The sequence below is a fragment of the Amia ocellicauda genome, chromosome 22 (genome assembly GCF_036373705.1).
Source record: "Amia ocellicauda isolate fAmiCal2 chromosome 22, fAmiCal2.hap1, whole genome shotgun sequence".
In the NCBI taxonomy this organism is placed as follows: domain Eukaryota; kingdom Metazoa; phylum Chordata; class Actinopteri; order Amiiformes; family Amiidae; genus Amia; species Amia ocellicauda.
Window position 1 is genome coordinate 16,028,066 of NC_089871.1, and position 16,261 is coordinate 16,044,326.

Here is a 16,261-nt window from a genome sequence, read left to right on the forward strand (position 1 = left end):
AAGTTTAATTAAGGGAGACCAATATCTGAGACTCGGAAAGAATAAAAAAGTGTGGTGAAAACAAGTCTGCCACTAGAAACATGCCATCAATTTCCTTACCTTTTAAAAGTTGAGAATAAAAAATAGCACGGGACTAGTTTGGCAAAACCAGAGACTTAGACTTAGTATAATTTAATTTATCGTAACTTACCCCAGGGAGATTGAAAGTATCTTTTAAATTTAGATCAAAGTTGACGTTGTAGCTTGCGTCAATATTACTTTGATCAGAGATGTTAGGCGCCACATATCATTTGATGTTTGGGTCTTAAATAGATAACTGCCAGATAGTGCTGCCAGGAAACAGTTTAAAATGTGTATCGTCCTATCTTGCTGTGGGTTACAATCACATGACTGGCTAAGGTTGTATCTAATTTGATTCTTTTCCTATTCAACCTCATTTATTTAAAACTCTTACACTGGCGTGGGTTTAGAAATTAAGCTACAGGTTTCAGATATTGGTATATAAATGTTGCCTTTTATGGGAAGCTTTTGTTGGGTGCAGGGTAACTCTACGTCATAGATTGGTAAATATTTAGACAGAGCCAGGGCGGCAAACGTTAAATTTCGAGGTGAAAGGGTTGTGTTGGACTTGGCAAAAGCTTGAAGACTTCTGAAGACAGAAGGGTGGCAAGAGACAAGGATCCGGACTAAATCTCACCGCTGACAACCTGTCCAAAGAGCTCCTCTGGTGTGTCTCCAAAAAAGGGCACACAGCCGATCAGGAACTCGTAAAGGATCACCCCCATTGCCCACCAGTCCACCGGCTTGCCGTAGCCCTGGCGCAGAATCACCTCTGGGGCGATGTACTCGGGCGTCCCACACACCTGCAACAGGGAAAATCCAGATGATAACCAGGTATTTTCTCAAAGTTCTTTGTGGGTTCACAGGTTTAGTGTGCAACCATGAAGAATAGTTTGCAGAGCAGCACGTCAAGACAATACACCCTAAACAGAAGACCACAAGTATTCACATTACTCATGAACACGTGGTTTCCTAAATAAATGCTAAGAGTAGGACTTTATGACATTTAGACCTTCTGGGTTAACACCTTATTCAAATTAAAGTAATTAACCATTTTTATAGATGAAGTCAGTTTGTCCTACAAACTTTAAGGGATTATTTACCCAGAATTCAACACTCCTAACCCATTGACAACATCAACAAAAATAGACAGATTTTATTCTAATAAAAACAAACGCAGGTAACATAAATAAGATAAATTTATGTAACTGAAGACTAAAATGTTGTGTGGCCTAAACAAAAGACAGCAAGCCACACCTGAGATGAAATGGTATTATGTTGCACTCAGAATTGGGCTCACAATAATATGGAATCAGATTAGAGATTTTTGTATTATGATAGTTGTCTAGTCTCAGGACTTTTCTGAAAGGGCTAAAACAGGGATGCATGTGTGGAACTCATTTGTCACCAGCCCAGGCCTTTGAAAAGATGAGAGTGAAATGGGTGTGAAAGATGATCCTAAACAAACAATTTCTGACAACACGCGCACACAAAGTATAATGCCAGGTGCTGACAGATGTCCCCCACCTGTTTGTCCACAAACTCCCTGGTGTCCTTCTCAATGTGGCCCTCATACAGGTTAGTCGTCATGTTCATCAGACCGATCTTGGAGAGCCCAAAATCAGTCAGCTTGATGTGTCCCATGGATGTAATCAACAAACTGGAGGTAAAAAAAAAATAAGAACAGATTGAAACATATAAACTGGGGTGTTCTATTGAAAAAACAACTCAACCCTGGTTCCTTGGCTCTCTTACTTGTCTGGTTTGAGGTCCCTGTGCACGATGCCATAATTGTGCAGGTATTCCAGTGCCAGGACAGTCTCTGCAAAGTACATCTGCGCCATGTCTACTGGGAGAGGGCCCATGTTCTTTAGCAGGTTGGCACAGTCACCCCCTGAGGAAGCCAACAGGAAAGAAAGTGCATCAGTTCAGATCAGTTGAGGCCAGGCCTGTCTACATGGTTTTGTTCTTCTCATCCCCCCATCCCCACCTGTACCTGAAGATTTCGGGATATCAGGACAGGGGAAATATGAAGAATGGTATTGGTATGATAAGATGCACTAACTGCATTTATTTAGAAGAGGGCTGTAGACCATCTCCTGAGGCAGACTTAAGTCTGGTCCTCGAGTCTGGTGTGAAATGCTGTGTAAGTCGGTTTAAAAGCAACTCAATTGGCTTAAATATATGGGACAGGACTTGCAGAGTCGCCATAGATACAGGCCGATAAGGAAATAAGTGCCAAAAGAAATGGATGAACCCCAGTCTCACCTTCTACGTACTCCATGACCATGCAGAGATGGCGGCGTGTCTCGAAGGAGCAGAACATGCTGACCACAAACGGGTTCTCGGCGAAGGTCAGGATGTCCCTCTCCACAAAGACCTGCTGGATCTGGTTGCGCATGATCAGGTTCTGCCGGTTGATCTTCTTCATGGCGAAGCGCTGCCGGGTCTCCCTGTGCCTCACCAGATACACCGCCCTGCACAAACAGCCAGTGCACAACAACCGCCGTCAGCTCCATGAAACAAACAATTAGGCACCAACTTTCAAATTATATACGATAAGATGAGGTCTCAAATAAGGTGTATTAGGTTTTTACTCAAGGTATGAATTTTGGGACTTTAAATCTGAACGTCTATAGCTCTCAATTGTGAACACGGCTTTAAAGACTCATTCGATGTTATTTTGGGTGGGAAACAATGGTCCTCTTGTTTTGTCAGGAGTTGGAAAATGCTTGGTCATCATGTCATCAATGACCCGATTGTTTAATGCCTTATGTTTGAATTCCACCGACATTGGAAATCAAATTAAACTGGACAGCTAGGGGGCACTATAGGAACATTTTCCCCCATCCACATATTCCAAAAGTATCAGCTGCAAAGCTCCATGGGAAAGGGAGAGAAACATTGTATCCTTTATTGTCACCTATTCATACTAAGCTTTGAAAATGGCTGCAATATCTTTTCTCTAGCAGGTGGACAGAGGCAAGAGTTAATGCAAAGCCGTGCTTAGTGATTAAGAAAGGATGTAAACAAAAACAAAAATACAGGAAATGCAAAAAGTGGCTGTGATTAGTATTTGGATACTAGCTACACTCACACTAATTATATCCACTATAAACGGAAATCTATTGTAAGATAGGCTATAGTTTTCAACAATGAAACAAAAGACGAGCGCAACTGTTGTATTAAATGTACAGTGGTTAGGACTGTTTGCGAGACACACATTAACCACGATTGTATAGTTCGTGAGATTCGGAGGGTCAGAATCGTATGCTATGGTTGCCAAAGGGGCAGCTGCAGGTTTGAGCTCGGCAGCCCTGTCTATGGTATAGTCAACCACATCCTGTGAAGAAGTGCAGCATCCAAAAGCTCAGCTCCGACAGCCGGTTTTGCAGGAGCTAAAAATACGAGTGAGGCAACTCTAAAACCTGATGAAGATTCAAAGATTTCTTTTCAGATTTTTAAACAGATAGAAAAGAGCATATTGCGTGGTTAATGCTTCTAAGTGCGTGTGTGTTAATGTCTTGCAACATGAATGTTATTCTTGTTTCCCCTCTTACGCAAGATCGTATGTGATGTAGGATATAGAACACAGGCAAAATCTAATTGAAGCCATGTATAATAGAATACAATTTCACTACAAACACAGACAGCAATGAAGGGTTCAAGTCCACTGATTATGATTAAATGCATAAAACGCCTTGCATTTCAATAAAGATTACGTTTTCTACACTTTTCTCACTTTACTTTGCTTGGATTGGATTGTTTCTACTCTAATCCCTTTATAACTCTCCTGTTAAACCAAATTGTCACCCTCCAAATACATAGGAAAATGTTCCCTGTTGTTGCTGCTGCTGCTTAAACTGCAATTGAATATACAAAGTATTCCACCCAAACAAGTGTCTCAACCCTGGTGGAGGGTATTTTTGCACCAACATGCTATTTTCGGCCAAGGCAGGTGCAACACTTGCAGAGCACTGGCACATACTGTGGTCTTTCTGAATCGCTTCCTAGATTCCTTTCACTTCTTTCACAGCCACAATGGAAGGAAAACAACTAATGTGGACAGAATATGTCTAACAAGGTCTGTTGTAAGCAGGATATGAGAGAAGGAAGACAGCAACAGTGTTCCTTCACGTCTCCTTCAGAGACTGACATCAAACGTTAATAGCTGTGACTTTGAACAGCTTGAACTGTTAAGTCTAGGAGTTGGCATTGGCGCTTGCATTCTGCCTTCGCCTGGAGCTTGTTTACAAACGTAGACTGCCAAACTTGAGTCACCCAAGAGGGAACACAACTGGCTGGAGTCTTTTTATCATTGTGGGACTGAATTTGCTGGTGTGAAATGTGATTCAATGCACAATGTGCCACTTTGTTCCCAGCACAACTGAAGAAACGGGCAAAACGGTAAACAAACGATGTTTACAATTCTGAACCCAGAGAGGAGGTTCAATCAGCTTTATTGTTAGCTGCACAAATTCAAGAGGGGGCCTTGATGAAGCACCTACAAATGGTGGAGGCACAAAGTTAGTCTTTGTGAAATTTCAGCTGAGGCAAGACTGTGCTTTCTGTGGCATTCTGGGCTGTGTGAAAGTTTCATACATCTCAGATAAGAGAATGAATATCCTAGAACAGGTTCCCGTTTCTCTATTTCTCGAACTCACCCGTATGCCCCATTACTGATGAGCTTGATGGTTTCAAAGTCACTCTCGTGGGGCTTCCTTCGAGAAGGGGTTGAGGTGGTCCGATTGTGCTGGGAAGACGACGATGACGACAGAGGGGACATGGTCAGTGTACGAGTACCACAAGTCTGGCACTTGATTCTAGCAGGTCACAAGTGTGTGAGATGCATTGTGGGATAGCAGCAGAGGACTTACTTCTGTGGCATCGTCCGTCTCCGGTGTGATCGTGTGTCCTGAGTCGTAGTGTTCAAGCTGCACCATTTCTGTAAACCAAAAAAACTAAATTAAACAAGTTTAAAATGCATTTCTTTCAGGTATCTAAGATTCAATGAACCAATTGTAGATTTGTGGTCTGGATATCTTGTTATGATATCAGATATCTGGTTCTGGAGAGCTATAGGGCCTAAAGATTTTCTTTTCAGTTGAGCTCCCAGTTACATAATTGGAGCCATTGGTTTAATTGGTCAAGATAAAGAGGAGCTTTGGCGACTTGAAGACACCTATAAAACCTAAAGGATTGAAGGATTGGGGCCAGGGATGGAGACTGCTGTTCTATATAACCACTGGGAAAACTTACCTTCCAGGGGGTCCCGTGTCAGGCCCAGCTGGTTGATGATGTAACGAGGGATGTCCGTCTTGATGCCCTGGCCCACCTTGGCGTGACCCTCTGCTGCCTCCAGCAGGTGGTAAAACTCCTCGGGGTCAAACTCCTGTCCAGTCACAGACAGAATCAGTTACAGTTACGTACAACGTTCCCTTCACAAAACATGCACAATCACAAATCAAGTGCAAAGTCCCATCACAGGGAAACTCTCCATACGCCAATCCACTAAATCACCCTGATGAACCTAGCTCACTAATATGCTAAATCTTCAACTGGGGAGAGGCAAATTACCCCAAAACACACCAGCCACCGCCCAGTTCATTCAGAGCCTCCTCTTCATAACAGCAAACACTTTTAACTACGATCACAAGGTTTACAGCAAACTACACGCCAACACCATTCCAAATACTGAGGATTGCGTCATTTAAAGCGCATATACCCTCCAGCAACTGGGACCTCATGACACAAGCCCTCATTTCTTTCTGGGAGGGATTTCTATTGTCAGAGAGAGTGCTGATGGCCAACAGAGGCCTAGAGTATGGTGTACTTATGCTTAACAATGCTCTTAAGTACAATCCTCTAGTAGTGCACTCTCTAACACATCCACACACACATCCTCGCCCTCCTTACCAGGCACTCCAGTAGTCGCGCAGGCCGGGAGATGATAATGAGAATCTTCTTCACCAGCTGGGTGATGAGGGGGACCTCCTCACTCTCAGAGCGCTCAAAGGCCTGTCACAAGAAACGAGAACATGTGACTTCAACGAGAACAATCCAATTAAAAAGAAACTGCCCACAGGGAAAAATACAGACCCAGCAGTTGACATGTGGCATATTCTGTAAGTGAAAGGACAAATTGGGTGTTAAACTTTTTAATGCGTCAACGGGTTGACATTAAAAATGTAAAATTCTGTGGGAGCCAGCCTGGGAAAGCTGAAATAGGGCAAACTAAAACTGGAGGGGAATTTGGGATTTACTGGAAAAGAGCTGAACAAAAATAACTGCTTGGGCATGGTCGATTTTTCCTGTTTATTATACATCAGGTTCTTCCAACACTCCTCTAGAGTGACACAGAGATTTAGATTGGAAAATAAAACATGCAAAACAAAATAGAATTTTTGGGAGTGCAAATAATTTTCAGGTCATGGAGACTCCATCATTTGTGCCAATCAATGTTGGATTCTTCTCACGGATCTGACTGGGAATCAGTCGGTCAGTGTCAATGCTGGCACTGAGGTTTCAAAAGATTTTAAGGCAAATGTTTAAAAATGTTGTGTGTGTGTGTGTGTGTGTGTGTGTGTTTGTGTGTGGGGGGGGGTGCACCATTTTTATTTAAATTCCAAGGAAAAGAATATCATGGTATCCTGGTTCTTTTATCTGAGCTGTGAAGAGGGAGATGAGAGCAGAGAGCCAAGCTACAACATTTTCTAAAGGCAGGGGCTGTGCTTAGATTCTGCAATGCTGAGCCATCCCATGAGGCCTTGCTGCTAACCTAAAGAGTGTGTGGGTGTGGCAGCAGCAGCAAATACACGACTAGCAACTTTCAATAAAGACCTGCAGTTCTGACACTGCCCTTCACCAGCTCACCAAGTATCAGCTGCCAATCAGCCCCCACCCACCTTCCTGTCTCTCCACCTGGTCCGCCATTACCATGACAACTCGCTACATTTTTTCAACACAATAACCATGCTTCAACTCTCCCCAGCAAAGTGCGTTACACCTGGAGATCAGATGGTTTTGGAGTAAGTTTAGTCCTGCCGACCAAAACCTACTGTTTTACTTGAATTTACGGAAACCTTACATACGCCAAAAAACAAACAAAAAAAAACCTTAGAAAAAAAAAAAAAAGCATCTCCAAAGCATGAGTCATTTATGTTTATGTATTTATATATCATGTATGTATGTATTGTGAAGCCCGGACTCCCCCGATAAGGTTACCTGTACTTTTGTCCGAAGGGAGGCAGAAAAACCAGGCTGTACTCCACGGGTTCAGGGATTAGTTTATTTACATGTTTTCTTCTTCACAGTACTATTTTCTTCTCAGGTCTCCTACTGTGACCTGACCGAACCCAACCTTTACTGCGTCCACTCTTCTTTATTTTTTTTAACCTCTGCTTCTGTCACAGTATGTATGTATGTATGCGAGAAGTACAGACCCCTAACACTGCCTCCGAGCTTGTTGTCATCCTTGCCACATTGTGCCAAATGCTCCAGTAAGAATTCAGACAATCTGAGCAGAATCTTATGAGCTATGCTTAGTGACCTAAATAAGACAATGATTCATGTGAATAGAAGGAAGGAAAAATAACAAACAAGTGGAAAAAAAATGCCAGAGGAAGCAGGAATGACAGGAGCTGTGGTATTTATGTTGTAAGTCACCCTGGATAAGGGTGTCTGCCAAGAAATAAAAATAATAATAATAATATTTAGGCCAAAGTTGTTTTTTGTTTTTTTTTAACCACTGAAAAGATTATATATACACTCACCTAAAGGATTATTAGGAACACCATACTAATACTGTGTTTGACCCCCTTTCGCCTTCAGAACTGCCTTAATTCTACGTGGCATTGATTCAACAAGGTTTTGAAAGCATTCTTTAGAAATGTTGGCCCATATTGATAGGATAGCATCTTGCAGTTGATGGAGATTTGTGAGATGCACATCCAGGGCACGAAGCTCCCGTTCCACCACATCCCAAAGATGCTCTATTGGGTTGAGATCTGGTGACTGTGGGGGCCAGTTTAGTACAGTGAACTCATTGTCATGTTCAAGAAACCAATTTGAAATGATTCGACCTTTGTGACATGGTGCATTATCCTGCTGGAAGTAGCCATCAGAGGATGGGTACATGGTGGTCATAAAGGGATGGACATGGTCAGAAACAATGCTCAGGTAGGCCGTGGCATTTAAACGATGCCCAATTGGCACTAAGGGGCCTAAAGTGTGCCAAGAAAACATCCCCCACACCATTACACCACCACCACCAGCCTGCACAGTGGTAACAAGGCATGATGGATCCATGTTCTCATTCTGTTTACGCCAAATTCTGACTCTACCATCTGAATGTCTCAACAGAAATCGAGACTCATCAGACCAGGCAACATTTTTCCAGTCTTCAACTGTCCAATTTTGGTGAGCTTGTGCAAATTGTAGCCTCTTTTTCCTATTTGTAGTGGAGATGAGTGGTACCCGGTGGGGTCTTCTGCTGTTGTAGCCCATCCGCCTCAAGGTTGTACGTGTTGTGGCTTCACAAATGCTTTGCTGCATACCTCGGTTGTAACGAGTGGTTATTTCAGTCAAAGTTGCTCTTCTATCAGCTTGAATCAGTCGGCCCATTCTCCTCTGACCTCTAGCATCAACAAGGCATTTTCGCCCACAGGACTGCCGCATACTGGATGTTTTTCCCTTTTCACACCATTCTTTGTAAACCCTAGAAATGGTTGTGCGTGAAAATCCCAGTAACTGAGCAGATTGTGAAATACTCAGACCGGCCCGTCTGGCACCAACAACCATGCCACCTCAAAATTGCTTAAATCACCTTTCTTTCCCATTCAGACATTCAGTTTGGAGTTCAGGAGATTGTCTTGACCAGGACCACACCCCTAAATGCATTGAAGCAACTGCCATGTGATTGGTTGATTAGATAATTGCATTAATGAGAAATTGAACAGGTGTTCCTAATAATCCTTTAGGTGAGTGTATATATATATATATTTTTTTTTAATATCCATATTTGTTTTAAATGTCCAAGCTGGAGGACTTTTGAGGTTCCTACAAAAAACTGAGGAACAGGTATTAAATTGATGGCTTTTCTTAAAAAAAAAAAAAAAAAGAAGGTAATAATGCAACAATTATGTGTATGCCATTTGTAACTGCAGAAACTATGTGTGTAAGTTTGACATGTGAACTCTTGCGCACTTCAAAGGGATTTGCCTGGTATGGTGAAGGAATTAGCAATGACATTTTGTAATTTGAACAATTTAAGTTACAAACCACCAAACAAAGGTGTGATGTGCTGTTTCAGGAAACAAATTACGTTAGCAATCGGGCGCCACCATATCATTTGATACTGTATATAGCAACGGTGGCCAAACCCTGTTCCTTAATAGCCACAATCATGTAGGTTTTATAGGCCTCTGCAAATTATCAACCACTGAACACCTTGAACCTTTGGCAGCAGACTAAATAAACCCAATCATTAAACCAATTAAGTAATTTGTGGTTTGAATAGAACAAAAAACAAAAAAGACACGCATTTTGGGGGGGGGTTTCTGTATGGCATTTCCTTCAGCATCTCTGTCCACAATAAATGCACTTTCCTTTGACTGTGTCTCTGCCTGTGCAGGGGGGCCTGTTAATTAGACCCTGTTATACCCCTGTCATGAGCCCAGCTCGTACAATATATACACTATGTGGCTTAATGAGCCACACCATGAAAATCACAGCTAGATTGTGCTTATGCTTAAAAAAAAAAAAAAAAAAAAAAAAAAGAATAAAAAAAAAACAAAACAAAAAAATTCAAAATAGGACACTTCTAGATCCTCACCTGAAAGCAACATGCCATTGAAAAGAGATGCGTCAATAAGGATGAGTGAAACTAACCACAGGCCCAACATCTCTGCCATTTAAAGCTCAGTGGTGTCCCTGTCAGGCTGTTTGCTTTTCACCTCTTTTCCACTGGTGATAATTAAAACCTCATCCCCGACCCCCACCCAGCTCTACGGAGAACAAAGCTGCCAGCTCTGTCCCTGGCCAGGCAGAACACAGGGGCCGACACGGGCTTTCACACAACACATCGCCGGGGAAGGGCGGCGACGGGGTTGCCATGGAAACGCACATTCTGCCGCCGCAGATAAGATGTAGGGTTTGGCAAATGGGAGGATTCCTGCATTCCCATGTTCGCTGGGCACCGTGCCACGCGCGCACACAGTCCGCATTCAGGAGGCAGCGCACTTGAGTGGGCCCGAATCAGACATTTCAGCTCATCGGCGCACTCATCCCACTTCGTTCTGCGGCTCCTTGTATTAACCCTAACATAGCCCAGCCTGGCAGGACCCTCGCTGGTTTCTTGAGACAACAGATCAGAGGTAGGCCATTCCTGTCAACTGAGTAAAACCTGGAAAAAACAGGTGGTTTGAATTCTAATCCGAACGATTACCTCACTTCTAAGAATTTGGCTCCTGATTGAAATTGCCTACCACTGCACTAGAAAAACAGATGGGAGACCCAGGATGTTCTGACAGTTTCAGCTTTGAATCGATGTTTGTGGTTTTCTGCAGTGTAACAAAGTACGCGACTGATGTCAAGAATGAGTCAAAATAACCACTAATGGGAACATTTCCACTTCAAGGTAAAAAAAGCTTTTTAATTACACTAATGCCTTTTCGCCTTTCACAAAAGACACCCCCACCTCCCCCCAAGCTGGAAAGCCTTTGTCAAATTCAACTCAAAATAGAAGCAAACAAGCCAACACTTATATAATCATCAAGTCAAGGACAGTGGCAACAGGGAACCCGACGGGTAAGAAAAGCAATAACAGGAAAAACATGACTCACCCTGCCCTCCTGAGGACAGAGACAGACGAGTTCAACAAAGTCAACAAAAACGCAAGAGAAGAATGGGGGTATTCCAACAAAACAAACAAACAAAAAAAAATCCCCCACAAAATATAAAACAAAATGATAATACGTGCTGCAGACCTATCAAGTTCATCCCTGACTGATCTAAAGGGCTCTCACCTCATGTAGAAGCTTCTCCAGTTTCTCCTGCAGCTCCATGAAGTAGCGTGAGGTGACCAGGCCGTTCTGGGACTTGTCCAGGCAGTCGCGGGCTAGCTCCACCAGCTGGTGTTGGATGAAGCCCAAGACGCCATCGGCCAGGGGAAGACTGCTGTCCGGGGAACACTGGGTGATGATCTCCAATAGACGATCCTCCATCTGAGCTGTGGCCTGTGTGGAGAAAGAAGGCGAGCAACGGTGAGCCAACAGTGAACCAACGGATCGACACTTGGCTCCATCTCCACTCACCTCCGCCCTGGCATTAGCCCTGAACTACCCCCAATTCCCCAAAAGAAAGTGATCTAACTTTCAGGAGTCTACAGATAGGAGTTTTCAAGATGACCTTTCGAATTATTAAAAGACAATACAGTGCACTTGAGGAGAGAACTGATATTGAGGACTATAAAATGCTTATGAAAAACAGATGTTGATTGAAAGAACTTTACCAGTGTGTGGTCCACTTCTTGGAACCTTATAAAATGTGAATAATATTTCAAGTACCAAAATTAAACTGCACTAGTATTATGTTTGGTGGTACAGCATTATATATTTCTCTAAACACCTGTGACTGGTTCTTTTATGGGTTCTACAATTCCTCAAGGACTCACTGACTTTCCATGCACAAATTCCAGCCAACTCCTCCACTCATCCTATCCTCTGTTGCTTCTATTCAAATGTTGGTTTGTTTTTTCAAAGGGTTTCTGAATTGAGTATATTTCAGGTCCTCACATTATTTTCTAAAGCAAAACCAAAACTAGAACATATTTCAGTTCACACTTCAGAGTCATGAATGCAAACCCTGGGGTTTTGCATCAGAAAAGCATTTTGCAAATATTGGGTCCTATTGTACTCTTATAATCACCATCTGTTTGTGTTCTTTCGTCGTTACACAACATTAGCATGAAAGGCATGCAAAATAACTCCTCTGCTGCTGTCACTTTACATCTGTAGTTGGTAAATTAACTCCAGACGGTTGCACTGACACGAAACCAGAATTTGTTGTGGTTAAGCCAAAAATCCAGTCAGACAATAGCTACATTCCAAACAATGTAGCCTTCTCAAAAGGAAACATGTCTTGTGATCGACATCAGCATAAATATTTCCATCCTAACAGAGGTTGGTGGTATGCTGTGCAGGCCAAGATTAAGGGAGAAAAAGGACTATTCCAACCATTTTTTTCTAGCTTTTGTTCCTGCCCACAAGCCACAGGAACTTTGGGGAAGATCTATATGCAGCACACAATGAACTTAACAAAACATAGTAAGAACATTCAAATCCCTTCACAATAACCTTAAAATTACCATTCTGTCTTAGCATGATGGTTGACATTCATAAGCATAGCTAAAGTTTATTTTCAGCCAATGAAATGAGAAACGTCCCAGGCAAACAAATGCGCACATATCATTGTGGTTTGTTTCTGTATGTGTCCACATGTTTCGTTCTTGCCTTGTATTGATTAAACGCCTTAGTTTTCAAGAAATGTACCGATATCTTAAACATGTTTTGAAAGCAATGTTTACACTGCAGATTGACTGTTAGCATTAGACTTTATTTCACTTTTAATCACGAGTATACTCAGATTAACCATTACAAAATCCATTGTTCATAGGGGGTTGACATTACCCAGCATGCATTGTAATTAGGAGGTATATGCGTGGGTCGGACACCAACAGTATAGTACCTGTATACCATCTTTTTATCCTGGGAGAGTGATACTACAGTTTCAGAACAGAGGCGTTGGGTGGGGGGAGCTGTGACGGCCCAGATGAGACGTACCTTGGGAAACCGCTCCTTGTAAACATGATTCATCATAACAATCTCATTATCGAAGGAACCACTTGTCCGGCCAGGGCTGGAAAATTGAGAGAATGAGAGATTGATTTAGTACAGGGCTCAAAATTACATTGCCAGCTTTGTGACACAGTATGGGGTTCTGCAGTTTAACTGTGGATCAAGGTAAACACTGCCACAACCGCACCTGCAAATCTGGAAGAGACCCACTAGAAACTCTGTGTGGAAGGAATGGCCCAACATTCCTCTGACGCGTCTCATTCATGAAGGACTGCAGGAGGCTTTACGACAGGGTGGACCTACTCAACCAGGCTTTTGTACTGTGTCTGATGTCTGTGTAACATCACGCATTTAACATATTTTTAGATATTCTACCTTAGGATGGAAGGAAACCAACGCCAGCTAATAACAACAATCACGAATTTGGCAAAATAACCTAATTAAAATGAATAAATACAATATCAGAATCTGTACCTCCCCCTGATGTAATCAATAGATTAACAAATGAAAACTCATTAAGGCAAGCTGATAATGTGAAACATGAAGAGTTAAAACTGGTTGCTAGGAGACGCACTTTCAAAATCCATGTGTTCTTTCGAGTCTCCATCTGCACTGTGGAGTGCTTATCGACATAATAGTTGATTTTTTTTATACATTCAGGATGTCCACTGCAAAGTTCACATTTATTGAGCAAGTGAGAGTAATCCTACAATAGTTTGGAAATTGGGATAGTAATTATTTTAACTTCTTTCTTTTTAGGTTTTTTCTTCCCCTGCTTGAATTTTGTCAAGGCAAAATATAGCTCTGGTAACCTGGATTTGGGAAGGGGAAGAAAATAAGCCCACACCATATTGAAAGTCCACTAAAAGCATGTATACAGTGTCCCAACCAATCAACTTGTTCTCCTTCAAAAAGCCTCTTTCAGACGCTAAATTTATTTTCATCCCAAACACTTAAGTAACCAAGCAACTGTAAACCAAAATGAAAATGGGAGAAAACAAAGAAGTAATTGAATCCTCAGGATGAAATCAAAGAAACTCAAAATAAACAGAGACAATGTGAAGGAGTCCTAAAGCAAGAAAGACAAAAGAGTGATGACATAATTCCATAGTCTATTATATAACAAAATCGCAATAACCTCTTAGTTGTCTTGTCCTCTCCCTCCGTGGTAAGAAGTTTAGCTCGCAGGCCTTTTCTTGCCTGCAGATTTTTATTTTTCCCTGAATAAAGGAGGTTCTGTCACAGAAGACAGGCTCTGTGCCCACAGCAAGCTTCTAAACAAGTCACCATAGAATCTGCAGCTCCACCGGCCTACCAGCACCCTCGCCACATGCCTGCTCCCACACACTGTGTGCCACTGACACGCGCTGCCCCCAGCCCACACTGCCACATCACTGCACATGATACAATCGATACACAAAACACAGAATCTGCTGCCTGGATTCAACACTGACTGAGGCAATCAACACTTGTAGAAAAGAGAGAGAGCACCCAAAAAACCCTGAAACCCTGAAACCCTGAAACCCTTGCCAGTGAATTAGATTTGGTCTTTCTAACCCCACAGCGCTGATACATCAGGTTAAACTTGAAGTGTCAGCCCCCTCAAACCAGAAACACCAAAACCCTGTGCTCGTTCAACTTTCCGCATTACAACTTCCTCTTATTTGGATAGACCACTTTAAAAATATACATAAAGTGGACAACCAGGGCTGCTGAAAGGAGGAGATGGGGCTACCTTAGGCTGCGGGATCTGGGTCGCCCCGAGGACGAGGGCCGCCCATCCTCGTCCGCCACGCTCTCCGAGCTGCGGAAGTGTTTGAATAGGAAGTGCAGCTCATCCTGCGTGGGCTGGTAGGGGAGCTGGTGCAAGCGTTCCTGGGAAGAGGATGAAGACTGTAAAACAAAAAGAACGAATTACTAACGTCCACCCCCTCCCACAAAAGAAAAAGAAAAACCTAAAACACACACATCCCCACTAAGTTACAAGGAGAGAGCAATGAGGGAAAAGTAGTGTTGCGTAAACCCCACACCTCACAAACAAAATAGGAAAAAAAAAAAAAAAAAATGACTTCAGGAACAAATACATGTCATGTAGGAAATGTTTCTTAATTCAGGACATGGATGACGTGAGTGGCTCGTGGGCCTAGAAGTCATTATGGTTGGTCACGGTTATGTGCAGAGCCCCAGTCACTCTAATGTAATTACCACTCCAAAGCGATGAGATCACCGCCAGTTTTAGCCAGTGGGCATCTTTTATGAAAAAAAGAAAAACGTCCCATTTGGCCTGGAAATTCCACATAACGGATCTCAAACTTTCTGCTTGGATTTCATCAGTGAAAAAACAAAGCGGGTGACGTCTGGAGTTTGGAGACCGAGGGAAACTTGAGACGCTACTGTGCTTGTTACAACATAAAGCAAACGCAGACACCAGCTGAAAGGAGCATTGTTTGATAGACTGCAGTGTCTCTCAGCCTTCCTGGATTCATGTACAGAGCATCACAAAACAGTGAAACAGATCTTGCCCTTCAGGGTTTGTTCCCCGACCCCCCCACCCCCCACAGGAGAAAGAAAACTGACCAGCACTATACTTGCACAACACAAAATATGAATGCAAAAGAACCAGTCATTTCTACGATTTACACTTTCTTCGAACTCTAGGACAGAGCTTGAAAATCTTTCACGTTTTCTACATGTGTGCGCTAATCCATGTATGGACGAAAACGTATAATGGAACTCATCAAATCTAATAAAGATGCTTAAAAACCTAGACAATTCGGCTTAATCTGTGATTTTGTTTAATGTTTCTATTCATTTATTCATTTTTCTACCCGCCCAGCCTGGATTTGTTGATCGACACATCTCTTTACCACTGAGAGAAAGATGTAGACCAATACATGTGTTCACGGCCAAGCTGAACTTCTGTGTTCACCAAATACAGTTATATTAAAGCAATCCCGACATATTACAAGAGTTACATTGGGAGGGAAGGGTCATCAACTTACAGAAACAGTGGAGCTGGGGGTGTTGGTTCCATAGCCAGAAGATGGGAGAGATGCCAGAGACCATCTTCGACCATCAGCTCTGGAAAAAACAAGACATTTAAATAAATGGGTGACGTTAAAGACAGATCTATGTCTATATCCACAAACATTCAACCAGATATGCTTATATAACTTTGTGGCAAGCAAAATAAATGACAAATTCCATGCGAGTAAAGCAACAGGAAGATACAATCCTTGGATGGATGTTTTTGTCCAGTTATTATGCATTTCTTTTGATGATTAAGTCAAGCAGGAAATGGCAAAGCTGCATCACAAAGCAAGTGTTAGTAGTTAAAGGAAACCGTT

General features: G+C 42.5%; 1 protein-coding gene across 4 annotated transcripts in view; it reads right to left on the reverse strand.

The window, feature by feature from the left end:
* Window positions 1–16,261, reverse strand: part of LOC136718415 (microtubule-associated serine/threonine-protein kinase 3) — a 39,085-nt gene that overhangs the window by 10,864 nt on the left and 11,960 nt on the right. For 2 of the 4 annotated variants that reach the window (XM_066696138.1, XM_066696136.1), the window contains 12 exons: window positions 15,917–15,995; window positions 14,650–14,789; window positions 12,900–12,975; window positions 11,085–11,294; window positions 5,977–6,078; window positions 5,320–5,452; window positions 4,938–5,005; window positions 4,725–4,813; window positions 2,329–2,537; window positions 1,816–1,954; window positions 1,588–1,720; window positions 698–863 (listed from right to left, as the gene is read on the reverse strand). In XM_066696138.1, the coding sequence (XP_066552235.1) occupies window positions 698–863; window positions 1,588–1,720; window positions 1,816–1,954; window positions 2,329–2,537; window positions 4,725–4,813; window positions 4,938–5,005; window positions 5,320–5,452; window positions 5,977–6,078; window positions 11,085–11,294; window positions 12,900–12,975; window positions 14,650–14,789; window positions 15,917–15,995 (1,544 nt within the window). Of the gene's footprint in view, window positions 1–697; window positions 864–1,587; window positions 1,721–1,815; window positions 1,955–2,328; window positions 2,538–4,724; window positions 4,814–4,937; window positions 5,006–5,319; window positions 5,453–5,976; window positions 6,079–11,084; window positions 11,295–12,899; window positions 12,976–14,649; window positions 14,808–15,916; window positions 15,996–16,261 lie in introns of all 4 variants that reach the window. The other 2 variants (XM_066696137.1, XM_066696135.1) reach the window with 1 other exon arrangement.